Genomic DNA, 27,282 nt, shown 5'->3' with positions numbered 1-27,282 from the left:
ATCTGGTACAAGTTTGAGAACTTTTTTGTTTAAAAAATACTTACAGTTCTTGTTGTGGGTATAAATTTGAAAATGTATAGAAGTGTTTGTAAAAGAATTCAGCATGCAAAGGAGAAATTATCTGTGACACATGGTTTTCTCATCTTACCTTGTGGTTTTCACTCATGGTGTTCTTGCATGCCCTCAAAAACCAACATGCTACATAAGCTTCCAAATACAACCCTATTAATATATTCTGAGTGCAGAATTTCAGTATAGCTCTAATTTAGAAAACTTGAATCCTTCTTGAAATAGCACTAGATAAAGCAAAGTGAAAAATATTTCAAACTTCAGCCTGGGGATAAAAACCAAAACAACTGCTGTTGTGTCTCAACATTTTATTGGCAGCGGCCGTGTAGGGAACGTAACACATGTCTTGTTCATTAATCATTTCAGTGTGATTTATTTTTAAATGGTAGAAATCCATTACAATATCCCATTTCTTCAAGAAGGAACATTAACTGCTTACGCTATTTGTTAGAAAGCTACTCCAACATGCTATTTAAAAATCTAACGTTTTCTCAAAACCCTTTCAAAAACTCTGCCTGTTGCCTGGCACTGAACTAGTTAAAAATGAATTGAATGTGTTAAGTGATGCTGACTTTGTCTTGCCACAATAAAGTGGTTGCAATAACTCAGCTGGGGATCTGAAGGAAAGAAATGCAGAGGCTGTGCCCCTGACCACGCCCTGTTAAAAGATCTGGAGAGAAGGGCTTTACCCAACTGAAGCCCTTCTTTTCACAAAGTATTATATATGCACGCACCTCCCACTGTCAGAAGCCTAGGTGGGGAGCGAGATGGAGCCCATCTGGCCAATGCTTAGGGAAACAGAGGGGGAGGTGTTGGCCTGGTGGAGGTGGCTCGGCTGTTGTTGGCTTGGTGAAGCTTGCTGAACAGACTGGCTGCATGCTTGCTTAGATGCGAGGAAGTCAGGTGCTGCTTCTGTAGAACCTACACAGAACAGAGAAACCCTGTTAGATCTCTAACAGTGCAGCTCAATGGCTTCTTCCCCTATTCCTACCTATACAACAATAACGCTGATCTTGTGACAGCCATTCAGACAGGCCTCCCGCAGGGTGTCAGCCTGCTATTTGTAAATACCATGTGGCTGACCTGGGTTTGTTCCAGGTCAGCTAGAAGGTAACATGATTGGAATTGCATTGCCTTCTGCCTGATCCGGTGTGAACCCAGGTCAGCTACAAGCCGTAAGTTGACACACTGCAGGAGCCCTGTATGAATAGCTCCTAAGTGGCAACACCGTAATTGCCCCTTTTGAATTTTTTCTCTCAGACACTCTGGGTACTCTGCACATCATTATGACCATGATCCTTAAATCCCATGATTCTCAAGTTGACTGCAATGCGACTAATCCGGAATAAGTGATTTGAATATTTCTGTCTGTGTTCTGAGGAGCCCAGCTGTATGACCTCCTGTGTAACCTCTTGATACAAAGGTGATGGTGTTTAAACAAAGAAATTCCAGCAAAGCTATATAAGATGTCTAGAGCAGGCTTCTTATTTGCACCATGGACACTGCCACTTGGTACTTCCTTGTATACGGGAAGATCAGCAGAAGATTCTCAGTTTAGGAGAAAAGCAATATGGGTGTAGGTATGTTTTGGTCAATGAAATCAGGTTTCCTGATAAAGGAGAAACCTGCTGAAGCTAGTTTGCATGCATTCTTAACAATTTCTCTGCAAGGACTGTTCTTGCTAACGGTAGGAATTTTCCTATACATCAACAGATCAAATCCTTTTTTAAAAAAAACAACAACCCAAGAACCCAGCATTAATATCTACAAAGATAAGTAAAGATCCCCTCATTCCAGATTCCATGTCTGCCTGTACATGTGCTTGACATTTTGTGCAAACTCCTATGAAATTGTTACAGGTAGCAGTGCTGCATCATGGAAGGGCTTTCCCAAAATTTAAAATGCTTCAGTTTTGTATAGTGAGTTTTTCTAAAAGCTCAAATGCACATATTTGTGTACATTCTTTCAATAACCCTTACAACAGCCCTGAAAGGTTTACCAATATTATTATCATCATAACTGTTATCCTCCAGCAAAAAATTATCTAATTTTTTTTTAAAGTCCAGTGGCTATCACAACATTCTGCAGCCAATTCCATGTTGATTGTGTAGTGTGAAGTATTTTTGCCAATCACTTTCATTAAATTCTAGTGTGTTGTGTGTGAGAAAAATAAAATAAAATCTCTATATTCCTTTATATAGCCCCCAGTTATATTTTGGGTACAGGGGTGCTTTCTGCACATGTCATTGCCCCTTTGGAGACACTGTTTTAAAAAACAGTTGATAGCACATATTAGTCCTTCTGGCATCAATTGCAGCTGCATTGTCTATAGTGTACCTTCTGGATCCTTGCTCCCTGGCGCATTGTGGCTTCTGCCATGTTCTTCTCCTTCCTGACCCTTGCTGGAATGCTTTCCTTCTTGGCTCTGCTGCTGATGGCATAGTTGTGATTTATGCCCTGGGGGGGAAACTGGCTCTGGGAAACCTTCCTGAGCTATAATGTAGGGGGTAGGATTCAACAGTGACAGCCTGGGAAGCATGTGCAGTTCCATCCCAAATGGAGTGCATGGGATGCCAGTTTGTAGGGGCACTGAAGTGACAGACACATCCATTGGTGGGACACAGAAGGGCAGAATTTGAGGGCCATTGTGAGTGGAGCTGGATGGAGCAAGGACTTCAACATTTGTCTCTGAAATCCAACCACTGTCTACAGTTTGTGGCATGCAGATGGTATGTGGCATGGAGCCTGAGGCTGTGTGGTAGGTTGCCACGTTTGGGGCAAAATGGTGGTGGCTGACACTGGAAGTCCCTCTGAGGCTGGGTTTGACAGCTTGGATGCTGGAAACCATTACAGAAGTAGCCACTTGGGGTGCCCGGGATGGAGCAATTGAGAATAGATGGACATTTTTGTACTGCTGGGGAAGAGCACTTCCATGGAGTAAAGGAAGGAAAAGAGGCCCTGGGGCCTGTTCTCCATGAGCACTAACTGACTCTGGTGACAGCTGGGTTCCTTTCAAAGCTATGTCCTTGGAAGCCTTTACAGGCTGAATGTCACATGGAGGCATGTAGTATGAGGGATGCTGCTGGAAGGGACTGGCCACCTCAGGATTGTGAAATGTTGCTGAGGGGCGTGTGAAAGCTGATGAGGCCAACAGAGCAGGTGCAGAGCTGGTAGGGGGCAGAAGACTGGAAGTGGCCAAAATGGGACCTGGCTGGGGAGCATTTCTCAGCACCATCAGGGCTTCAGCAGCCTCTTTCTGCAGCTGTTGTTCAGAAAGGGGGGAGAAGATAAACCCCCTGGTGGGCCAGACCGAAACATGAGCAGAAGAGGTTGGCTGAAGAGAGAGGGGGAGAGACTATTAACCTCATGATTAACAAACAGACATGAACTAGATTAATGAACGTCTCATGTACAGATTCTGCTTGTTCTTTTTGCAGAGTTTGGGAAACAGAATAAGAACAGGGTAAATCTTGCATCTTTCTTTGCTGGTGGGAAAGAACAAAGAGACCTGCAACACATTAAAAGACTTAACCATTGTATTATAGTATAAGCTTTTGTGGGTTACAGTCCACTTTATCAGAAGCATGAAGTGTTACCCTGATGAGAAGGTGCTAGCTGAAGCTTCACCCGTGCAGGTAACCAGCTCATAGCTCTGGATTCCTTTTCCTCACCAGAGTTAAAAAGAAAAAAGGAAAGTGGTAGCAGCAATAAGAATGACACACAACCGGCCTCTGCAGCAAGACAGTTGTAGGTCCTCAATTTTAATCTAGCCCCAGGTTGCCTTGTGGTATGGGCACTTGCAACATGGAATATTTTAATAAAGGTTTCCGATTAGAATAGGATGGAGATGCAACTCTGGCTGCTTTCCACGTATACAGAGTGAAATATAGACCAATTATTAGTCATTTTACCAATTGCCTGTGCCAAATAACAATTCTTTGATTGAATGGATATCGTTTAGCCTTGCCAATCATTGCTCGTGTTCTCCCCAGCTGTGCATTCTGCTTAGTCCAATTTAAAGGGCTGTAAAGGAATAGGAGTTGTTTCACTTTTCAAGCGATAATGTTTACTGTTTCCAACGCAGTTCCTCTTTTGCAGCCAGAGCTATGGCATTTCATAACTTAACATTAGACCAAAGACCATGACTGGCTGACTGTCCCACTTTCACCCTCTCCCACTAAACCACTGGACCAGCCCATGAAAGCCCTCTACCGATATAAGGCCCTGGCAAGTTGGGGCCTTCTTACGGCAAAGAAGCAATCACCTACAAAATGGATCATAGGACTTTTATAGGGGAAGCATGAGTTCTACTATTAGTAAAGCGGTTGCCCATTCCAAGACCTTGAACTACTCTCCATTTCTCTGTGACAAGCTAACACACCTGTGAGTCACCAATTGGAGAGACATCAGGAGAGAATCCTTACCATACATTGGCATGTGTGTATTCACCCTCCCACAGAACAGGGCAGACTAAATAGTTCCGACTGCCAGCTTTGCTACCTCCTGCAAGATCACTGAAATGTGTCTTCCCATCTTTGAGGAAGGAGGGAGAAGGTAATAATTCCAGCTCACGGGCAATTTTTGTGCAAGACACAAGGACCAAAATACCTGACCTCCCAAAGGTGCAGCCTTTGGACGTCTGCTGAAATCCATGTTGCCACTCAGGGGATTCAGGGCCATGCGGCTGGAAGAGGGTGGATGGGAGGGGGAAGAGAGAGAAAGACAGAGAGCACATTCAATCCTGTTTATAAAGTTCCTTACTGGCAGCTTGTCTCCCACTCGCCTTCTGTCCTTGCTAAACCACAAACTGTTGAGGGGGAAGAGGGGCTTCTGCATCTGTCATTCTCCCAAGTTCACTTTACATTTCCACCCACAACTTGCTGTTTGCAGTAAATGTTTGTTAGTATAGACAGCTGTTGCTGTACCAGTGCCAAAGATTAAAAGATAAATAATAGATTAGGTAGTGTCTTTCATGGAGCAATTTCTGTTTATTCATTATACAGGACCTGAAGTTACATGGAACTGTTAAAATTGTTCTTTAAATAATTTGTGCAAATACATTATTCTAGCAGTAAAGGCATATACCACCCTCTGGTTCCACTCATAACAAGACAATTATTCCAGCACTGTCTTTGCTATGTCTACTTCATATCTGTGACTTTGTGCTTCCACTAGATTCTTCTGGATCAGGGATAGGAATGTTTTTCAGACTGAGGGCCACTTTCCCTTGTGAGTAACCATCTGGGGGCCGCATGTATGCCCAAAAGTGGGTGGAACAATGGATGTGATGCTTTCTTTGTTGTAGGCCAAGCAAAAATCAGAGGTTTTCTCTCTCCACCCTCCATCCAGGCAAGGAAAGAACATCACCACACTTCAAGAACATATTCCAACCAGGCAAAAAATCTTGGTTGCAAAACAGGGCTAATGAGGTGTTTGCCTGGGGAGAGTTCTGAGGGCCACATTCAGCCCCTGAGTCTGAAGTTCCCCACTCCTGCTCCAGATTAAGACTTCTGTGTAACTGGAAAGTTTGAATATTTCCTTTAGCCCCAGAAGTTTGCCAAAAGGGTCATCAGCTTATCTGCTTTGTATCTCATAAATTTCTACAGCAAACTCTACATTTTATACTTCCCTTTGACTTCACTGTAATTTCTTTAGTAACTTTACCTTCTATGTACAATGTAATTTACACAGAGAAGTAGATCCCTTAATAAATAACCCATCTTAAATCATGGGCCTTGTGTCTAGCGGAGACTTATTTCTCAACAGCCCTGACATTGGACATGGATTAGCCCTTTCTTGGGATTAGTGAGCTAATATACACCCTGATACTGTAAACATTGTGGCAGAAGTCAGTCCTATTGACATTAATTGAACATTTATACAAGTGCACTTAAGATCGTAGCCAAAAGGCATGTTCATTCCCACATGCGGGAGGCACTACCTGATGGCTAAATCAACCATGTGATTAATACCCAGAGGTACTATTACCAACTATTTGCTCTCTGTCTTGTCCTGGCTTCTTGTTTTTGAATCCTCAGCAGAGCAGGGAGACAGAACATTACAGCTGCCAGACTTTCCTTAGGGTGTTTACACAACTGCCATGTGCATAAACATGTTGGACAAGAAAATATTTCATAGAGAGCAAATATTTCATCATATAGTGTGGGCAAAATGTGAGTGGACAGGTGGTAGAATTGCCAGCTCAAAAGTTCAAACTTACTCTGGAGCTATGTTACTTTTTACAGACCTCATCCAACATGTTATGCTTGGGAATGTGATATGGCCAGGGCCACCTCTTTAAAGATCTAGCAACTCTAGTGAATGTCCACATTCTTTTTACTATATAACTCTGCAAGGACTTCTTCTTATCATTGTGATAGGATTCCCTTATTTTCACCAGAAATGTGTTCTCATATGCAAAATAAGCAGTCATTAAATTTATTTTGCATATGGAAATATTCATACTGACCTATATTATAGTTTTTACAACTATAATGACCAAAGATTTCAGTCACCCACAGTTAAGTCTTCCTGGTTGATGAGCTGTTATAGAGACATATTCATGTTTTTAAATTTTCAGTCACAGACCGTTACTTAGCTTTAAATATTCCCGATGCTGGAACGCCATACACAAAATACCTGGGCAGATTGGCAGGTGAAGGTAAGCACCAGGACGTGCCAGGGGTCTGGTGAAACATCTGTCCTGGAGCTGTCATGTAACTATCTGGCATGTACAATGCTTCATTACCATCACAACCTGCAGGGGGTGGAAAACAAGCTCAGTGATCAGATCCTGAATACAGAGGCCAACATGGTGTTTACAATACAGTGGTACCTTGGGTTAAGAACTTAATTCGTTCCAGAGGTCTGTTCTTAACCTGAAACTGTTCTTAACCTGAAGCACCACTTTAGCTAATGGGGCCTCCTGCTGCCACCGCTGCGCAATTACTGTTCTCATCCTGAAGCAAAGTTCTTAACCCGAGGTCCTATTTCTGGGTTAGCGGAGTCTGTCACCTGAAGCGTCTGTAACCCGAGGTACCACTGTATAAGAAACCAGAACTAGGGCCAGCCTTTCTGAAGCAACACCTCGTACCTCAGGGCTGTTTCAAAGAACACCAGGATGCTAGAAAGGTTACATTAAGTTCTTATATAATTGCTGCTATTATAGTATAAGAAGTGCAGTATATCTTTCGAAGCATGTGCTATGATCATGTAGGTTTTCTTAATTACATGCAACTAAAATATTAGCCATCAAATCACAGGGTGAGGGTCTGTTGGCTCAGAGTGGGGCCCTGTTTGTATAAGAGACAGAGGGGGAATGAGTGGGCTTCTACATGTGAAACAAGAAGTAGGAACTCTTTCTAAGACTATTGGTTATCTAAAATGTTTGACTGTCTTGTGTTTGTTTTTTACCACAGTATTTGGTTTTTGAAGTTGTGCTTTTTTTCCTTGTGACAGAATTGTTGTTGGGGTTTTTTTGTAATTTTTGTATGCTGTTCTTTTTACTTTGTTTAATTTTATTAGTTGTTCCCTGCTCTGTGACTGAAAATGTTCAGTGAAGAGCAGACTACTAAATGCAACAAAATAAATAAATAGATTCCACCAGATTTATTACTAGAGAAATTGGTCACCCACCTAACATACCTTGAAATTGAAAAGAATGTTCCTGAGGCAAGAATGGGCAGAAGGGTGCAGGGGGCATAGGAAGCGGAGGTGGGAACCAAGCAGTATGAGGTGGTTGATGTCCTCGAAGGGCCCACGGCAGTTCTGTCACTTTAGAGCAGTGAGGGAGAGGCAACCAAGAACATTCCTAGAGAACAATGCACAATGCAAATGCAATACAAATACAGCTTATAAATATTGCAAACATCATATAAGTCATTTCCTCAAATAAATGAAGCAATTTTTAAAAAGTTTCTGCTCAAATCATTAATTGACATGAACTATATTAATTCACTTTGGGAAATCCTGATAGCATCATAGGGGACATTCTCTGTGAGGTTATAGCCAGAGAATCAGTCAAGTCTCCTAGATCTTAAAGGAGTGAAGGAAACAAAGGGAGGCATCACAGGCTACACCTAGATTCCAGAGCATTTTGCCAGGGAGAACACCTTTCCACTGTCTGGCACTGCCCACGCCTGCCAAGCCTACTGTTGCAAGGAGTTCCACAGGCTCAGGTTGGATATATAAGGGGAAGCAGCCCTTACCAAAAATAAAACACCCCAAGTGCTAATAGTGACTTCAGTGTTATGCTGGCAAACGTATATGAGGCTGGCTACTTTATGTTTAATTTGATGATATCAAGACATCTATATTTCAAGGCTTCCAGCTTTATTTCATTTCTCATTTCCTGGCCATTTTGCTAACAACTCTATGACAACAAAGCTGAGTTTAGCTTTGGAAAAGGCATATTGTTGCCAGTATAAAGAGAGGACCGGAAATCTCTTTCTGCAAGTGCCAACCACAATCTACTGTTAAAATGACCCCATCAAATAAGAAGACAAGATAAGTGATCTGGTCCCTTTTACTCACCTTCCTGGCTGCTCTCCGCCTTTGTCTTCGTAGGGGTCCAGGAACCCCTCTGAGTCCATCCTCTGAATCTTTCAAGGGTTCTTCATTCTCTTTCCTGCCTGTACAACAAAAGAGAGGAAGCTTGTGGGTCACTAGCTGTGAACTGGAATGTTGCCTGAATTTTGAAAAAGTCATGTAAGGGTAGTTCTTTTGGTGTCTGTCATGCTGCACAGCAAAGGGAAGCAGGGCTATTTCATTGACTCTGGTGCAGGTCCTTGCAGAGCTTGTCTGAGACCCAGGGCCTGAGGCTTGTTCTTGGGATGACAGCATAGGTCCAGCAGGCCCCTGGCAGGGCACCCTGGCCATCTTAGCCTTCCAAGGTCTGGGGCAAGTGTACCCGGCTGCACCCCCCCCTACAAAGGTCTGCTCTGATGAGAGACTAACACCTTCGACCCTCCCTGAGCTGTCCCCTAGCAGCACTATTCCATCAGATTATCTGAAGTTGGTTGTTTAAGAACTGAAACTTTAAGAACTGATGCCTTCCTGCTTTCCCCTTGTTTGCCACAACATTTAGATTGTAAGCTTGAGGGCAAGGACTGTCTTACAAAAATTGTTAGTAAAAGGCTCAAGAGGAGCCTTTTCAGTGAAAAATAATGGAGTAAAAAAATACTTAAAATAAATAAGTGTATTTATTACTTAAAATCTGACAAGCAGCCAATTTACCTCCTATGATACGGTATTTATTTTTTAAAGACATTTTTACTCAGTCTTCAGCCAAAAAAGATTCCTAGAGCTGGCTTACAAATGTCAGTAGTGCAACAGTCCCTGCCCACAATCTTACAACCTAAAAGACATGACAAAAGAAAAAAAGGAAATGGGAAGAATGAAAAAAGCAAACCCAGGCACAGAATGCTTCTAAATACCAGCCTGAATGGATTTTTTCAAGGAGAGAAGGAGCCAAAGGTTGCTGGACTTGCAGCAGTCCCTGAGTCCCTGACCCTAAGGACAAAACTACATACACATTTTAACAACCACCCCACAGTTTTTTTGGGGGGAGAAATTCAGTTTCAGGAGGAGAATTTTGGAGCATGAAAAACTGTGGAGAGAACACACTTAACTCTCTTCCCACTTGTTAATTTTTGTGTGTACTCCTAATCAGCTTTTCCATCTAAGTTCAAAGCATCTGTTTGCAAGAGCTCATGGAGCTGAATTTGCAAAAATCATTCCTTGCCAGCACAAATCCTCATTTATTTCATTGCAGCCATTCACATTGGACATATATTTTCTGCTCCCCTATGTTTGGCAGCCTGTGTTATTATTGTTATATATGTATTTATACCCCGCCTTTTTCTCTGATGGTGTTCTTTTGTTTTAGAACTCAGAGGAGATTGAGAAAGTCAGTTGCTCCCATATAAACTGATGGGATTGTATATATAATTAATGCTAAATGCTATAATACTAAACACATTTAGGACTGGAAGCAAATTCGGATCAATGAGGAGTACAGTTCAGTCCTTTGCATTTTTATTTATTTATATACAGTAATTCAATGTCCCATGTTTTCCTGTTCTCATAGCAGCTTACCTATGTCTCCCCTGCAAGGTTTGATCCCTTTTGGTAGTTTGGCCGGGTGGAGAGAGCTTGATGTGGGGCTGTCCTGAAGCTGCAGCAAACCACTGGTCAGCTTCCTCAGCTCCATCTCCTGCTGCCTGCGCAAGGCCACCTGGGCAGCCATGACCCGGCGTCTCTGCCTGGGAGGAGAAACCATTAAATAAAGAATTAAAGTGGTAGAGTGGGCAGATACAAATCACACACAAGCAAAGAGTTCTTGGCCTTTTCCCTACGATGTAACAAAACCTGCTTTTCTCCCTTTGGAGCAGGTGGTCCAACACATGGCCTTTGAGGCCTTTTTTGCAGCCCTTGGCAACATTTGATGCCCCCCACTCCTGGGCTAGGCTTTGGGAAGAAGGTGTGAGGGCTCTCTGGCAGGGTCCTAAGGTCCTACCTCCTCCTTCCCAAAGCCTAGTTAGTGCTTCCTCAGCTTTGGGAAGGAAGTGAGAGGGATCTAGAACCCTGCTGGAGCCTAGCACCCCCTTCGCAAAGCATGGCGTCTCGCTAGTCGGCTTTGGAAAGGCAGTGCAAAGGTTTGGGGTGGGAGCATCAAGTTTTGGCCTTGCTTTCCTCCTCCCATGTGACAAGGCCATAGCTGTCAACTTTCAGATTTGAAAATAAGGGATCAGCAGCCTCGAAAATAAGGGATCAGCAGCCTCACCTGTCCCAGGGACAGTCTACAGGATATCTAACAATCTGGGATAGCAGCGGGAAACAGTGCTGGAATAAGGGAATTTCCCGCAAAAAAAGGAAAGGTTGACAGCTATGGACAAGGCAGTGTATGTAGCCTGCTGGTTCCATGTTGAAGTACTCTTGCGGCCTACTTGGTATGAAAAGTTGGCCTGCCCTGCTTTGGAGTTTCAGATGCATATTTAACCTTCCTGGTTCTCTAGTCATACCCTCCCAAGATTGCCTTTTTCCAGTGTTCTAAGCCATCCATGCACATTTGCATAGATTCTTCCTTTAGGATACCAAGCAAGGAGCTGCAAGGAGTGTACTTTAAAAGGAAAAACATTGTGCCGTACATCATTGCAAGTATTAATGGGCTTCCGAGGAGCCAGCAAAGCACAAAGGGGAGAGGTAGTACTTGCAGCTTAATATGACGAAGGCCTTATTCATAAGGGAACAGTGCCACCTACTGAGACCAGCACTGTGTTACGTTCAACACAAATCCCCACAATGTCTGGGGCCAGCACCCACTTCCATCTTGCTTTCCCACCAGACGTACAGGATCAGGATACATTTTTCACACTGGCACCCCTGGAACTGGCAAGTGTTCTTGTGGCCTTTCAGTGGGACCCGGATGCCATGATTGCGGCAGCGGGCACAGGTTGGAGAGCGTACGATGGCGGGGAGCACATAATCATCTTGGGTGCTGCTGTCGTCTGTGGTGGAGTCTGAGGGGGAGCACTGCATGTTTGGTGCTGCTGCAGCGTCAGGATCCTCATTGTCTCCCATGTTGTGGGAACCTGAAAGGCAGGGGAGAAACATCATGTCTCGGAATGTGAGGCCATTTCTTCGATCCAAACAGAGCCGCCCATCCTGACTGTTGACTAGAACCAGCTTTGAGGATTCCCAGTGCACTCCTTGACCACTTCAAATGTATACCCTCCCGTCTCAATCTTGCAATATGCCTGAAAAGATACATTTTCTTTGCCTCTAAAATGGCATCTGTCCCATTTCAGATAGTTGCACGCTGCTGCTGGTCGATCAGGATTACCCAAACAGAGGGTAATAAATGGGTGAGGTCAAAGGTGTGATTGCCTGGGCTGGCCTTTGACGTTTTTGCTCCCAGTATGAAAACTGAAAATGACCCTAAGGCAATTGGCTGATTTTATTATTATTTTTTTTAATGACAAGTACATCCCAGTCCATACTTGGAAGTGAGCCTTGCCTTTTTTCTAGGGGATTCACTTTCAAGTAAGTATATTTTGGATTGCAGCCACAGAGATGGAGATTAGAGGTGGGAAAATGGCAATCCCTCTGGAATTTGATGCAACCGCTTCATGCGAAGGCCTGCTCTGGTTGCTGTCACCTGGACCACCCAAATTACCAACATTTGCTTCTGGAGAAATATGAAATAGACACTTGGAGGAGATTATGCCGCTATAATCTTGACATGACCGAGAGGGACTCATGCCATGGAATTTCTACAGAAACATGACATAATTTTAAAACGCTGGGGTGTGTTTGAAGCCAGGTTGCTGTTGGGGAAGTATTGGAAGGGCACTTCATGCACGGTGTCCAAATGAGGTGAAGTTAAGGCACAGCAGTTGTGTGAAAGTCAGGACAATGTGGGTTTACGAGGGAATTGTGTCACTAGATAGCAAAGTTAAGTAACTGAGTGTGACTACAGGCAATAGTGACACCATCTTGTTTTTGACAGGATGACAGGATCCTTTGGGATGGTTGCTAGTGATGCCCTCACAATGAAGGTGTGTCAATACTATGAAAAAATTGTTGGGTGAGGAGAATGCAGATTTTATTTCCGAAGGCTAATTAAGGTTCTGAGGCAACATTTTTATAGCATTACCATGTCACTTTGAAACAGATATATATATATATTGGCTACGGGATACTTTTGTGGATCGGCGTGACAAAAAGAAAAGGAGAACTGAAGAGTATTTCAGAACGCTATAAAAGGCAAGCAAGCATTCATGCACATAAAACGGTTCCTAGAGCACTCCCTTTAACTCCAACGTCAAACAACCAATCACAGCATTCCTATCATTCGCTGCTTGGACTGCGAGCCAATGAAAAGTGGCCTTTTATTACTCCCTTAGCCCCCGTGACCAGACAAAAATCATTCGTTCGCCCCCGCGCCTCGCCAGGTTGCTACTTTGAGTGCTTTCTACTAAACTGTCGCTCTTCGCTCCCAACTGCAAAAAAAGAGAGAGAGCCAATGAGCGACGAGAGCGTCTCGGGCTCGAGCGGTGTGGGGTGGTAGTTAGGAGAAGTCCGCTCAAACTATTGAGGGGGAGGAAGCTAGCAACAGTTGGGCTGGACCATTGTGGGGGAAATAGGGGGAGAAGGGGAGAACCACTGTGTTTCAAAAACAGTGCTGGTGAAAAAAGTTGGCAAAGGGATGCCTCAGAAAGCAGAATAATATGCTCGGGGCAGATCAGTGGAAAATATAGTGCCCACAGAATGCTCTGCTTCCCTCCAAAATTTTGGGTGGTTTACCCTGAACCAATGAGTAATTAAGAATATACTGTACATATATAGATAAGATAGAATGAGCAAGAGATCCAAGAAAGGGATCGAGCCCCTCAGCTAAACGACTTGGATGGAATTCCCCTCACCCCTAATTTGGATGAAAGGCTATTACAACAAAAATGAAAAACCCAAGGGCAATGGTGGTTTTTAAAAGTGCATCAGCCACCCAAAGGCCTCTTTTTTCCAGTGTGATAGGAGTCTGAAGCTATTCCCCATTCCCCACTTCTTTACGTGAAGCTTTTTTGAAACAAAGTTATGAATTTTTATTTTTTGGCTTGTTAGCTTATTAAATTAAATGCAGCTTGAATCAGTAGCTGGGATTTGTGCACCTCTGTGCTGCAAAATAAAGGGCATCATCCCAAACTGAATTGTCACTGCATTTATGTTCCATCTTCCCTTCAAAGAGGTCAGCGGGCTATGCATCTTTTTCTCTTCACCCATTTTACCCTCACAACAATGCTGTGAAGTAAATTACACTGATATGGCCCAAGGTCACCCAGCGTGCCTCATGGCTGATGGGATTCCGATGTACTCTGCTCTTGTTATTTATTTTATTTACTTATTTACTTTCATCAGGTCTATCAACCATTTTTTTTTATCGTGATAGAGCTAAAACCAAAATTTAAAATACTGACCAGGATTTCTCCAACATTGTTCTAATCACATTCACAACTTCTTTTTTTGCCTGTCAGTTAGCTACCAAAATAAACCATCCATTTATATTTATATACAAGACTGCTATGAATATAATATGTGGGGGTGCGGACACTGTCTTGAGATTGACAGATGTAAAAGAGGGACATAGAATAAAAATGCAAGCTTGTAAAAAAATCCACACAAGATACTAGCCTGCAATGTTATTAAAATAGCCCACTAAGAATTATACATTTCCTTGCTAGCTACAGAGGAGGCGAGTCACAGAAATGCAGGCTGTTAATTCTGATTTCAAGCTATTCCACTGAAAGGGCAATGGGAGCTGCAGAGAGACTTCGGGGCTAGTTGATAATATATTAGTCAAACTGTTGCAGGGCAAATCTGCTGTCTCACCGAGTACCATTAATTACTCGTGAGTCAGGTTGAAGAAAGAGTCCAAAAGTTTATTTACTGCAGTAAATAGGTCCAGCACGGTCACCTCCACAAAGGCTGAATGGGGGTGGGTCTTACTCCCCCGGACCTTTTACAGTGGTACCTGATTCTCAAACTTAATCCGTTCCAAAAGTCTGTTCCAAAACCAAAGCGTTCCAAAACCAAGGTGTGTTTTCCAATAGAAAGTAATGCAAAATGGATTAATCCATTCCAGAGTTTTAAAAAAACAACCCCTAAAACAGCAATTTAACATAAATTTTACTATCTAATGAGACCATTGCTCCATAAAATGAAAGCAATAAACAATGTACTGCAGTCACACAATCAATCAGTAGCTGAACTGGGTTCCACACAGCCAACAAACAAACAAAAACACAAAATAAATAGCAAAAACAGACAGACCTCAGCGTAACACTCAAAACGGAAGTGTGGCACTCAAACTGGAAGCGTGGCACTCAAAATGGAGCATGTTTGGCTTTCAAAAAAAGTTTGCAAGCTGGAACACTTACTTCCATGTTTGCAGTGTTTGGGTTCCAAGTTGTTTGAGTACCAAGGTGTTTGAGAACCAAGGTACCACTGTATAGGTTTTAGAGATAAAATCCAATCAAACCGCTGCAGACATTTGCAGAGTGTAGCTGGCAGAACACTCATTGGATACAACTTTCTAGATGTCCAGCCTGCAACTTGACGTGTGTCCAGCCCTTCTAGGGCCCCTCACTTCCAAAGTTTTGAAGCCTAAATACATACAAGCCTACATACTAAAGAAAGGAGAATTGTAGTCTGAGATTTATGTTCACCTAGATAACAAGCCTACATAAGGGGAGTTGTCCTTGGTAAGCTGGCACAGCCAGACTCCCATAATTTTACTCTTCAGAAGTTCACTCCCTGAATGCCTTATCTTTGGTATTTCCAGCAACTGGGCTATGTGTCTTTTATGAACAAAACGAAACTATTATGAACGAAGGATTTTAACAGAACTCCAATATATCATTCAGTTGGGGCTTTTTTTTATAGGTTTCTCACACAAAACATAGGGACGCGGGTGGCGCTGTGGGTAAAACCTCAGTGCCTAGGACTTGCCGATCGCACGGTTGGCGGTTCAAATCCCCGCGGCGGGGTGAGCTCCCGTCTTTCGGTCCCAGCTCCTGCCCACCTAGCAGTTCGAAAGGACCCCTAAGTGCAAGTAGATAAATAGGTACCGCTTTATAGCGGGAAGGTAAACGGTGTTTCCGTGTGCTGCGCTGGTGCTGGCTCGCCAGAGCAGCTTCGTCACGCTGGCCAAGTGACCTGGAAGTGTCTCCGGACAGCGCTGACCCCCAGCTTCTTAAGTGAGATGGGCGCACAACCCTAGAGTCGGACACGACTGGCCCGTACGGGCAGAGGTACCTTTACCTTTTACACACAAAACATATTTTGGGGGCCCTTGGGGTCCCCCTACAATACCATTGGCCAATGCTACCTCAGTTAAGAATGAAGACAGGAATGGGAATTTCTGTGTAAATTCAAGGTTATTTTGATGGGGCCTGATTTCAACATACCTTTCTGATATGCCTAATGTTGGGGTGGGAATTAATTGCATATAGAAGTTAATTTGTCTCACTTATGGTCTTCTTATATTCGTGGATGCATATGTCAGGGGTGGGCTGATCTGATCAGAGCATCAGTCCCCTCTGTTATCCATCAAAAGCAACACCAACAACTTGACAAGGATAAACGTCTGGAGGAATAATCTACTACTGACAGAATATCACAACACATAATAACAAGGGCTCATTTCCTCATCTTCCAGTTGTCACTTGCCAGCAACGCCCTTCTGCTTTATATAAGTGACAAACAGACCAGTTCCTGAGAATAAATCAGTGAAGGGAAATCCTCAGCTCACAGGCCAAATTAGGCCCACCAGGGACCCTAATTTCAGAAATGAGGCCATTTCCCTCAAACCATGTCCACCTGCTCCACATCTGGCTTTGTATGTGACACCTGGTGTGGGTCAGATAAAGCTGCATCTGCAAAGGGACAATTGGAATAAATAATAAAGTTTGTGCCTGATTGCTCTTTGATTAGCAAGGTTGACATGGCTGGGGAGGAGGGAGCTTGCAACAGCTGGGCTGAACCACTGTGAAAAATAGATGCAGAATGATAAATAGAAGGAAAGGGCAGAAATCACTGTGTTAAAAGTAGAGCAGGGAGAAAAAGATGGGGAGAGGATTCCTTTAAAAGTGGAGTAAAGAATGAAGTATAAATGCTATTTTTGGCATGTTCCTGAACAGAGGAGTGTAGCCGTATATATTAACTTTGATTCCTTGGATTTCCCCAAAACCAGAAAACAGCACATTCAAACAAAATTAAAAATTGTGTGCTTTTGCATACTTCCTGGGCAGGGGAATTAAAACAGGACAAAACAAGAAAACAAAAATGAGGTGCGCCTGCAGAAATCTGTTTATGTGCCCTACCAGTACATAACTGGTGTAACAGAATTAATAAATTAGAAGGTGGGGACAAACATAAAAGGTAACACCTACTGGTATAAATTGTAAATTACTCCCCAGATACAAATTGAAATACATATGGGTCTCAATTAGTCTATTGCAATTTGAATGGTGGGGTGGGGAGTAGATTAACAGCTAAGCAATGCTTACATGTGGACAAGCCCTGTGGCTTCTCACAGACCATCCTGCCTGCACCTTAGGGTCAGTGGATGATGCCTGACTGGTGGTCCCTACGCAGGATGAAGTGCATACCTCTGGGACCAGTGGAAGGACCTTTTTAGTGGTGGCTCCATGGCTCTGGAATGTTCTCACTAAGATGTGCCTAGCCAGATTATCATTTTGTTTTAGAAAGCAGGTGAAGGCACACCTATTCCAGCAGGGGAATTGTGATTGAAGTAATTTGAATTTGAATTAGTTTGATGCTGCTGCTTTTGTTTGCAAGTTCTTGTGTGGCTTATTATGATGATGTTGTTGTAAAGCACCCTGTGGCCTGCTGGCAACACTTATTTTTAAGCAAAAGGACAAATCAGCATCTGTGTTGGCTACCCCTTGTCATAGACTGTGCTTTTTGTATTGCATTGCCATTTGAAAAGCTTGTGGTGCAATTGATCTGTTTCAGACCAGAATCTCTCCCAGTCCCACCCCCACCTGGAGACTGAACCTGGGACCTTCTGCATGCAAAACAGATGCTGTACCACTGAGCTGCATTCCTTTCTCGTATATCTCTATCTTTGGAAATTGCTACCCTGTTTTCCAGGAACTGCTGGTGCTCATTCTGAGAAAGAGGAATAAGAGCAACATTATTTTGGAGAACACAGGCAGAAGTCTTTCTTTGTGGAAATATGGCAAAGATCAAGGGGTCAAAAACAGTGTTCCCATTATGAGTGTATGGCTTCCACTTTCTTCCCTCCTCACAGCACCAAATGGGGCAATACTTTTTCTGTGGCCTTCTGTACAAACAGGAGAATTTCATATTGACTTAAGCACTGACGTTGACCGGAAATGCCGTTGCTGTGGGCTGAGTCACCAAGTGCTGGGAGCCAAGCAGCTACAAGGCAGCACATCATGTGTCAAATTTAGAGCTTTGTGAAGGGATTGTGCAGTTTGCCCTGCTCAAACAATGGGATCTTCCAGCCTCCAGCCTCCAGCCCCTCCACCTCACCCCTCCTTCTTTAGTCAGCTGAGAACAAGCAGTCCTGCTGGCTGGTTAAGACAGGAAACCAAAAGGGAAACTGAAACCTTTTCTTTAGCAATTCTAATTCCAGTCAAAGCATCTAGTGAGGGGAATTCATGTGAGCGCTACCATAAAAAGCCACTGGAGTTTGCAGTCAGAGCAGGAGTGTTGTAAACTGCTCCAAGCACACATCTGTGGGAAAGGCTTCAGCAGCTCCTGAATTTCCTAGTGGCTGAAGTGCCCCGCAGAGAGACTGCTGCCAAGCCAGAGCAGCCAGAAAATTACCTATGTGAGTACCACCTTTTCTCTCCACAGTCCTGCCTAGCTGTTAGCTTGAGAGAAACAGCCACAAGCCCTGGATTTCAGACTTTCAGGCTGGGGAAGAAATGACTTGGGTCAAATCAAGGCAGGGCTGGTAGGATACATCTTGCTGAGTGTGGCGAAGCAGCAAATGCTTTCTATTTGTGCCCTGTCTTACTGGCTATGCAAGGGATTGAGGAAGTAGTCAAGTGATTCTGGCACCTGAGGCAGAAAACCCCACAAATGTCTTGGCAGTGAAAACGCAGTAATAATAAATAACAAACAATTTGCGGCCTTTTCCTGATGCACAATATCAGCTGCCCGCCCCTCTACCTAATGATAGGGCTTGTCCTGGAGTGAGTGAATAGTTTCATAGTTCTTGAAGAATAGCATTCAAAGATCCTATGGGCAGCCCTTCCTTTATCTAGCTAAGGGATGGGGAATCTCAGGTTCGGGTGCCAACTGTTACCCTGTAGGCCTTGGGACCACACCTCCTCCCCCCAAGAGATTTTGCCTAACTGAAATATGTCCTTTCATTTTGATGTTTTGAAATGGTAGGAATCGCTCACATTCACTGCTCTGGCCCAGAAGCTTGCCCAAGAGGAAATGCCCTTGGGGAAAATGTTTCACAACCACGACCCAGCCTTTCCAGGGGAAATAACCTGAGTGCAGAAGCAGAGCTTGGAATTTCTTTTTGTCTCTTTCGATTCCTCAGCCTCTTTCCTGGGCTGCCTTCTGAACTGCTCAGCCAAGCATCATGGAAGAGCCAATGTGCCTGATCGAGAACAACCTCAGTGAACAGCTGCGGATCAACCAGGAAGCCCTGAAGATCTTGCAGAGCATCCAACAGCCAGTGGTGGTAGTAGCCATCGTGGGACTGTACCGCACAGGCAAATCCTACCTCATGAACAAGCTGGCAGGAAAGAAGAAAGGTGAGTCTGCACAAGGAATAGGTGTTGGTGGGTAGAGACTTTGGGCTGGATGGGGCCAGCAAGGTACATTCAGATGTTACTTCATTTAGGTAACCGCTTTTTCAGATATCGGAGAATTCCACACTAAGAGGACCATATTCTGAGGTTACTGCTGATCCCCTCGTACCTGATTCCCTTATTCCTGTCTCATTTGATCCCTTTAGGCTTCTGTCTGGGGGCCACAATACAAGCACAAACCATGGGCATCTGGATGTGGTGCCTTCCTCACCCCAAAAAGCCTGGCCACACCTTGGTGCTTTTGGACACAGAGGGGCTGGGCGATGTGGAGAAGGTAAGTTGGAGACACAGAGCAGCTATTGTATGGGGGAAGGGCCATAGCTTAGTGGTAGGGCAGCTGCCTTGCATGCAGAAGGTCCTAGGTTCAGGTAGGGCTTGCTGTTTGTGCCTCACGCCTTCATTGTATACCTTTAGGCACCAGGCAAAAACATTCCTTTTCAACTAGGCTTTGGCTGATTAATATTCTACAGCCTTTTAAAATGTTTGGGGGGGGGTATTGTTTTCTTTTCTTTAACTATTTACTTTTGTTTTTACCTTTTACCCAGAGATCTTGTGATGAAGGGTGGTATATAAATCTTAATTAACAACAACAACAACTATACAACAGGAGAACAAGGCTAATCAGGAGCACTTTAAAAGCTCTCAGGTGAGGAAGGATGCTCATAGGAGTAATCCAAAGGTGAGATAGTGCGAGCAGAAAGGGATCAACCAGGCAGAGTTCTTTACTGTGTGTAGGGATGCAGCCTAGGTGCAGATCAAGTGTGTAACAGGATTCTGCACTAATTACTTACATCCCATCCTACAGAGCAATACTGCGAATGACTCCTGGATTTTTGCCTTGTCCATTCTGTTAAGCAGCACCTTTGTATACAACAGCATGGGCACCATTGACCAATATGCTCTGGAGAAACTGCAGTATCCTTTGTACAAATGGTGTCAGGCAGTTCACTGCCAGTTTTCCTGCTTTGCAGTCAGAATAGATGGCGTGTAGATGCTTTTGGTAGCAATGTAGCTGTGTGTGCATGCTGGGAAATGCCTCTTCGTACATACATTTACTTTTACGATACTGGATGGTGCAATGTAGGTCACAGTTAGTGGGGACACCGCACTGGTTTCCAGGAAGCACACTAATGGACAAATTCAAATGAAGATGAACGAAACTGTGATAATAAGTAAGACAGCAATTTCTAATCAGTTAGCTGGTTAGATTTCTTTGGGAGGGAAACAGCACTAAAAAGACACCTCTCCAATGAGGCAGCAAAAAACTGTTAATTCATTTAAATGCAAGTCCTTCTTAAAAGAGTCATTCTGCCTTCTCTCACACACACAGAAGGAATGCCTTTTCTAGTACTGTGTCTGCTATGTCGCATGCATACATCATCTGAAAACGAAGGAATTGTGCTTTTTGATTTGGAACTACTGTTTTTATCTAGAAGCAAGGTTTATCTAACTGGGTGACATTTCTAATAAGGGCCTTAGGAATAGTGAGGAGGGATAGAGGAGGAAAGGTGAGGGGTATTTGAGAGATTACTGCCCTGTGAAGTGGAAGAGGCATCGTAATTTCCTTAGTGTGATCCCAGGTATGTGACAGAGCTGACTAAGCGCATTAAGGTGAAGAGCACACCTGCAAAGGACTCTGAGGGTGAAGAGGAAGATTCAAGTGACTTTCTCAGGTTCTTCCCGGCTTTCGTCTGGGCTGTGCGTGACTTTTCGTTACTGCTGAAGCTGAATGGGAAACCTATCACCGAAGACGAATATCTGGAGAATGCCCTGAAGAGGAAGAAAGGTACTGAGAGTCGGAGGGATCCTAGCCTGGATGAGTGCCGGATTTAGGACGGTGTGGGATGTTCCCCCTCACAGGGGGCCGAGCCAACGGGGCACAAAATAATAGCAACAGCAACAATAATAACCTTATCTGTGATTCTCTCTCTGTTAGACAACCCAGAGAAGTTGGACCTTGCCAAGAAATGCATACGCCAGTATTTCCCCAGCCGCAAGTGCTTTGTCTTTGACCGCCCGGCCTCAAGGCGAGCTTTAGAGGAACTGGAGGACCTACCTGAATCTAAACTGAATCCTGACTTTCTGGAGCAGGTTCAGCATTTCTGCAGCTATATTCATGAGCAAGCTCAGGCAAAAGTCATTCAGGGAGGGCACACGGTGACAGGGACATGTGAGTAGAGGCAAAGGGCGTGGGTTGAGTGGCTCATGGGGAATCCTGGGTGGAGAGGCTGGGGTTTCACCATGAACTTCAGTATACAGCTGAAGGGTTTATGGACTAGAATACTTTTTTGTTTATAGACCATAATACTTTTTGGTTGTTTTTTCTGCAAGAGACTAAGGGCCTGTCAACACTTCCACTTGCCCCAGACTTTTGCACAATTTGTGCTGGACCATTACCACTTATTTGAGAGCTTTTTCATATATCCTGAACTATCTCATAATAATAATAATAATAATAATAATAATAATAATAATAATAATAATAAATAATATTTATACCCTGCCCATCGGGCTGTGTTTCCCCAGCCGCTTACATTAGTTCATCATTTATCCAGTTTTACTCATATCATATTTAATCACATTAATATCTTATTAAACCATATTTCTCTCCCTCCCTACCCCTTGCAGCATTGGGGCATCTGGTGGTGACCTATGTGGACGCCATCTGCAGTGGCTCCATACCCTGCATAGAGAACGCGGTGGTAGCCCTGGCGCAGATTGAGAACACAGCTGCTGTGCATGATGCCATTACATACTATGAAGGAGAGATAGAGAAACATTTGAAGCTGCCCACCGAGACTATCGAGGAGCTGCTGGAAGTGCATACCCAATATGAGAAGGAGGCTATTAAAGTGTTCTTGGCACGAGCCTTCAAGGATGTCAATCACGAGTACCAGAAGGAACTTGGGGTATGGGGATTAACTCACCAGTGGGCATTAGATAGGGGGCTCTCAATATCTGATATAAGGAAAACTAGGAAGGATTTTGTGTTGGATGGAAAGCTGGATACTCAGAAATGGGAGGTTCCTTTCTATGGGGCAATGTATTCATTCCTGTCCTAGTTCAGAGCCGAGATGTCAAGGGATGAGATCCGGCTCCTTAGCAAGGTTGTGTTGGCCATTGATTGGATGCCAATGGAGCTAGTTGAGTTGAGCTAAGATGCCCCCAGGAACATGGAGCATCTGGCAGCCTCTTGGTTTTGTTGGGATGAAAAAGTGACCCTGTTCCCAAGGGTAGTGTTTAGAATGAGGAACTAACTGTGGGAGGACCAGTTTGAGGAAAGGACAGAGGGTAGTAGATGAGCCACCTTTTTCAGGCAAAGTAGACTTGCAGCAGGTCCTGTTATTTGAGGCCTTATCCACGCTTACTGTTTGCCCTGCTCTTTCTGAGCTTTAAAGCACGGATTGTGCCTGGAAAGAGCGGGGGAAAGGTAAATGTGAAGAAGCCCTAGGTCTTTTAGCCCTTTCTTACATCTCTTCTCCTTCTGGGTTGACAAACGGGAAGCCAGCTGGCACTCAGCAGAATGGACTTTCTGATCTGTATCTAAGAGTCACTTTCTCTCATGGATTTCAAGGGCATTGCAGCCTTCCTCCTGGGCCTCCACATGCAAGATGCAAGCTTCTTTCTACCTTCCCCTGCCCAGTGCTATTTATGATAAGTCTAAAAAGCAGAGTTAGGGGCATTCTGGGTGCTAACTTGCTTATTTGGTTGATGGTGCTGGGAGAGCAAGTAGAGCAACAGCCAACTTTCAGAATAAAGTCCTTTTATTTCATACACTGAAACACACTTTGGAACCATGTTATCCGTTGCTTCCCCTTTGCACTGTTCCACTGGGGCTAGTGCCTGCAACAAGAGAGAGCCCTGAAATCCCTGGAATAGGGAATATAGGACTGTTCTCCATTAGGAAGCACCATTTGCATCTCACCCTGTGCCCCCTTCTCTCTTCCCCTCCACTCTTCCCTCTTTCCTCCAGACCCAGCTGCATGCCAAGCTTCTAGAGTTCTGTTCTCGCAATGAGCAGGCATCATCAGATCGCTGCCAGGCTGTGCTTACACAGCTGTTCCAGGACCTGGAAGAGGAGATTGGCAAGGGGAGCTATTCTGTGGCTGGGGGCTACCAGCGCTTTCTGGATGACCAGAAGGAAAAGGTGGATCAGTATTACCTGGTGCCTGGGAAAGGACTCATGGTGAGTCAGACTTGTAGGCACAGCAACAGGAGGGATAAGAGGACATGCAGCACACCCACAAACCACGTTTAGCTTCCCCAGGGATAAATCCTCTCCTTATAACTATTTTACTGTTCCTTTGCTATAATAGGTTTCTCCAGAGCTGTCGCTCCATCACAGTCAGCAGCCCTGTCAGCATCACTGTAAGAGCCACTGTGGTGCAATGGTTAGAGTGCTGATCTAGGGTCTGGGAGACCGGAGTTTATATCCCTACTTCAGCAACAAACCCGCTGGGTGATCCTGGCCCAGTCACTGCTTCTTTGCTATCTTGCCTCACAGCTTTGTTGCAAGCATAAAATAGGGCGAGAGCCAGGCACACCACCTTCAGCTCTTTGGAAGAAAGGTGGGATATAAATGTAACCCCTGCCTCACTGCCCTGCCTTGCCTGCTCCCTGCTCAGCCCGATAACCACATTTCTCCCAGTGCAGTTCTGATCCTGAAGTGAATCAGGATGGGAGAAGATTTCTTTAAAGGATAGTACACCTTGGGGTAAAGCAGAGGAGGAAATGACTTTTTAGATAAATTACATTTTGCTTTAATTTATTAATTAATACCCTGCCTTTTCTTCAAGGAACAGAAGGCAGTGTGAGTTTCTCTCACAGCAACCCTGTGGAATAGGCTAGGGGGAGAGAGAGAGAGAGAGAGAGAGAGAGAGAGAGAGAGAGGGAGAGAGACTCTCCAAGATCGCTTCATGGCTGTGTGGGGGACTTGGACCTGGGTCTCCACAGTCTTAGTCATACACTTGAAGTAATACACCCCACTGTCTCTCTCACAAACCCAGCTCAGCTCCAGAGGTGACTGGGCCATTAATCTAGATAAAGTACGAATGGCTACCATGCCATGTCTAGACTGGCCTTCAGGTTTTTGCAGTGTCTTCTTTACTGCATATAGCTTTGCATGCAAGCACAAAGCCAAACAATTTGCCTCACTCTACCCCTCTTCTCCTCTTTAGGCTTCCCAGGCCCTGCAAGACTTCCTGAAATCCAAGGAGGCAGCAGCCCAATCCATTTTGCAGGCTGACCGGACCCTCACGGACAAACAGAAGGAGGTTGAAGGTGAGCCCCAGTTCAGAGGCCTCCTCCACAGACAGGCCTTACAGACCCATAACAATCTTGGCTGGGATAGTTTTAGCCTCCTCCGTCTGAGGTGGGAGTCCCCACTTCCTGTCATTTTTGCTAGTTCCTGATTCCTACCAATTCCCAGGCCTCTGAATGAAAGCCAAACTAGGAACATCTTGGAGGGTACAATGATCAGACCTGCCATTTAATAAATAAAAAAATTGTAATGGCCATTGCGGAGGGGTGACTTTGACTGAGACCACAGGATGGAAGAGGAAAATGTTGCTGGGAATACTCTTGTCATCTGATTAAGGGAAGTGAGAAAGGCCCACTAGACTGAAGTTCATTAAAATAACAATGTGACTTTCAATGATACAATAATTTATAAAAGCTGTTTTTTAAATATAAAAAATCCCTGATACTGAGCTGTCACAATAGCCCAGTTGAAATGTGATGCAGCAAAAATAGAACTGATGGTGCTGTATACTGTTCAGTACTGTCACAACAGTAATAACAATAATAATGACGATGATGAACCTACATGCACACCACTCATGTAAAACACATTCCCTTCCCTAAGAATCCTGGGAACTTAGTTTGTTAAAGGTGCTGGGAATTGTAGGTCTGTGAACTAAAGTTCCCAGAATTCTTTAGAGGAAGCTGTGTTTTAAAATTTGATTTCAGTGTATGTACACAACCTCCCAATACGCTAATGCAGCCTTTGCCAACCTGTGTCTTAATGTACAATTAGCATTCACCATCTCTCTTTCCCCCTAGTGGAGCGAGTCAAGGCTGAAGCCTCTGCCCGGGAAGCAGAGTTGCATGAGAAGATGAAAGATGAGGCTGTCCGGAGGGCCCAGCAGCAGGAAAAGAGTTTTGAGGAGCACAAAAGGCAGCTAGAAACAAAAATGGAGGAGGACAGGAGGAAGCTACTGGCAGAGCATGAGATGGTGATGAATGCAAAGCTCCAGGTAACAATATCCTTAGTACTATAAGCCTGATCATTTATGCAGTCCTACCAGCTTTCACTAAAGAGGCCAAAGTCGAAGAAGAAGAAAAAGAAGGAGGAGGAGGAGTTTGGATTTGATATCCAGCTTTATCACTACCCGAAGGAGTCTCAAAGCAGCTAATATTCTCCTTTCCCTTCCTGCCCCACAACAAACACTCTGTGAGGTGAGTGAGGCTGAGAGACTTCAGAGAAGTGTGACTGGCCCAAGGTCACGCAGCAGCTGCAAGTGGAGAAGCGGAGACACGAACCCGGTTCACCAGACTACAAGACTACCGCTCCTAACCACTACACCACATTGGCTCTCTATAAGAGACTATCTATGTGTGCAATTTCTATGCATGTATTTTTACCCCACTCTTTAGCCAAAGAAGGCCTCCTGAGCAGCTCACGGCAATCAGTAATAAGCATTCAGGCTTACAATCTAAAAGATACAGCACAAAAAGAAAAGGGATTGGGAGGGAGGACAAAAAAAGCAACCCCGGGCACTACTTCTTAGTCACAACGTTCTTTTGAGTCTTCTTTCTGGCAGAGTAGAAGCAAGCAAGCTTCCTCCTCCTCCTGCTGCTGCTGCCACTTCTTTGGATGATGAACGAGGTCTGGTTTGTCTCTCTTGCCATTATTATTTTTTCTGGGGACTTGTGACCATTGGGGAGCTCTACAACATACATCCTTCAGGAATCACAGGGCCAGTTTGTTCAAGATGGCACCATTCTAGCTGCCTGAGGATGCCTGTGTCATCTTGAGATAGTCTTCAGGGACCTAACATTAGGGGAAAGAAGCAGCTGGATTGGGGGCATATGGAGAAGGGAGGAGGAAGCAATTGCTCACCTGTCTCAATTCACCACCTGAATTGGCCTAGCTCTGTCCCCGTCTCTTTTATTGCAGTCTCCAGCTTTGCTCTGTGATCAACTGGCATTGACTTTATTCTTTATCCCTGCCATTCCTTAGGAGCAGAGGCGGCTTCAGGAAGAAGGGTTCAACCGAGAAGTCAGCAGGCTTCAGGGCGAGATCCAGCGCTTGAACTCTGCGATCAGTGAGAAGTCGAATGGGGGCTCTACATGTGTGATCCTTTGAAGCTCCTGGCATTTCCAAAAGGCCCTAAATGGATGAGGAATGGGATGGAGAGGAGAGATCTACTTTGTATCTGGGCTCACTGAGGAGATATCTTTGGTGTGACTTTTTGTGTGTATATGAGAAAAATGATGGCATTTAAAGACAAAATGGGTGAAATTAAACAAGAAGGAAAATCTGATAGTTGATTGTATTCTGTTGGTATAATAGGGTTCATGCCTTGTAACCTTGTCTTAACTATTACGTTTATGTTGCAAATAGTTCTAGCTGTTGCCTTGCAAGCATTCGCATACATGTGGTTTATTTATTTTGGTTTTATTTTATGTCTGTATTTCTTCGACAGTGATTTATGATTGTATATGGACCATGTATATTGCCACTAGATCCTGTTTAATAACAGTGCATTTTGCAGAACCTTATATAACAGCTTTTGGACAATTAATTAATTAATAAATAAATTGGAATCGGCCATGG

At 44.2% G+C, this 27,282-nt stretch overlaps 2 protein-coding genes across 15 annotated transcripts; one reads left to right on the top strand and one right to left on the bottom strand.

Annotated features, from left to right (window-relative positions):
- Positions 1 to 362: 362 nt before the first annotated feature.
- Positions 363 to 26,835, bottom strand: LOC310768637 (uncharacterized protein). 13 transcript variants are annotated; one of them, XR_014551358.1, is made up of 9 exons: positions 12,725 to 13,158; positions 11,420 to 11,660; positions 10,165 to 10,331; positions 8,602 to 8,699; positions 7,714 to 7,879; positions 6,709 to 6,826; positions 4,683 to 4,753; positions 2,407 to 3,403; positions 363 to 990 (listed from the first exon to the last, which is right to left on the bottom strand). XR_014551358.1 is itself a non-coding variant. In XM_083627163.1 (9 exons), exons 2-9 carry the CDS (start codon positions 11,647 to 11,649, stop codon positions 821 to 823), a joined length of 2,022 nt encoding a protein of 673 aa, XP_083483289.1. In that variant the 5' UTR covers positions 11,650 to 11,660; positions 26,566 to 26,835; the 3' UTR covers positions 363 to 820. The 13 variants fall into 13 exon arrangements, 10 of the variants coding, with proteins under 10 accessions (XP_083483289.1, XP_083483287.1, XP_083483288.1 ...); XR_014551359.1 differs by lacking the exon at positions 12,725 to 13,158 and adding an exon at positions 12,245 to 12,704 and having other exon boundaries at positions 7,705 to 7,879; XR_014551360.1 differs by lacking the exon at positions 12,725 to 13,158 and adding an exon at positions 12,245 to 12,695.
- Positions 13,268 to 27,282, top strand: LOC310768697 (guanylate-binding protein 1-like). Of its 2 annotated transcripts, XM_083627342.1 has the most exons (11): positions 13,268 to 18,445; positions 19,163 to 19,388; positions 19,592 to 19,719; positions 20,251 to 20,360; positions 21,026 to 21,231; positions 21,382 to 21,615; positions 22,074 to 22,354; positions 23,419 to 23,631; positions 24,623 to 24,725; positions 25,506 to 25,699; positions 26,686 to 27,282. In XM_083627342.1, the coding sequence occupies exons 2-11, from the start codon at positions 19,214 to 19,216 to the stop codon at positions 26,809 to 26,811; spliced, it is 1,770 nt and encodes a 589-aa protein (XP_083483468.1). In that variant the 5' UTR covers positions 13,268 to 18,445; positions 19,163 to 19,213; the 3' UTR covers positions 26,812 to 27,282. The 2 variants fall into 2 exon arrangements, with proteins under 2 accessions (XP_083483468.1, XP_083483469.1); XM_083627343.1 differs by lacking the exon at positions 20,251 to 20,360 and having other exon boundaries at positions 13,268 to 19,388; positions 21,015 to 21,231.

Source organism: Podarcis filfolensis (genome assembly GCF_964270895.1).
Source record: "Podarcis filfolensis genome assembly, chromosome: 8".
Classification (NCBI taxonomy): domain Eukaryota; kingdom Metazoa; phylum Chordata; class Lepidosauria; order Squamata; family Lacertidae; genus Podarcis; species Podarcis filfolensis.
Note: the sequence above shows the minus strand (reverse complement) of the source record. Positions and strands in the feature narration are given on the sequence as shown.

Excerpts from the sequence above, each read along its gene's own strand:
- LOC310768637 (XM_083627157.1), bottom strand. The coding sequence starts at position 12,329 with ATGAGTCCCTCTCGGTCATGTCAAGATTATAGCGGCATAATCTCCTCC. Across the intron at positions 11,661-12,244 it reads TTCTCCAGAAGCAAATGTTG|GTTCCCACAACATGGGAGAC; the intron begins GTAATTTGGGTG and ends CCTGCCTTTCAG. Across the intron at positions 3,404-4,677 it reads CTGCACCTTTGGGAGGTCAG|CCAACCTCTTCTGCTCATGT; the intron begins GTATTTTGGTCC and ends CTCTCTCTTCAG.
- LOC310768697 (XM_083627342.1), top strand. The coding sequence starts at position 19,214 with ATGGAAGAGCCAATGTGCCTGATCGAGAACAACCTCAGTGAACAGCTG. Across the intron at positions 21,232-21,381 it reads TGCCCTGAAGAGGAAGAAAG|ACAACCCAGAGAAGTTGGAC; the intron begins GTACTGAGAGTC and ends TCTCTCTGTTAG. Across the intron at positions 21,616-22,073 it reads GCACACGGTGACAGGGACAT|CATTGGGGCATCTGGTGGTG; the intron begins GTGAGTAGAGGC and ends TACCCCTTGCAG.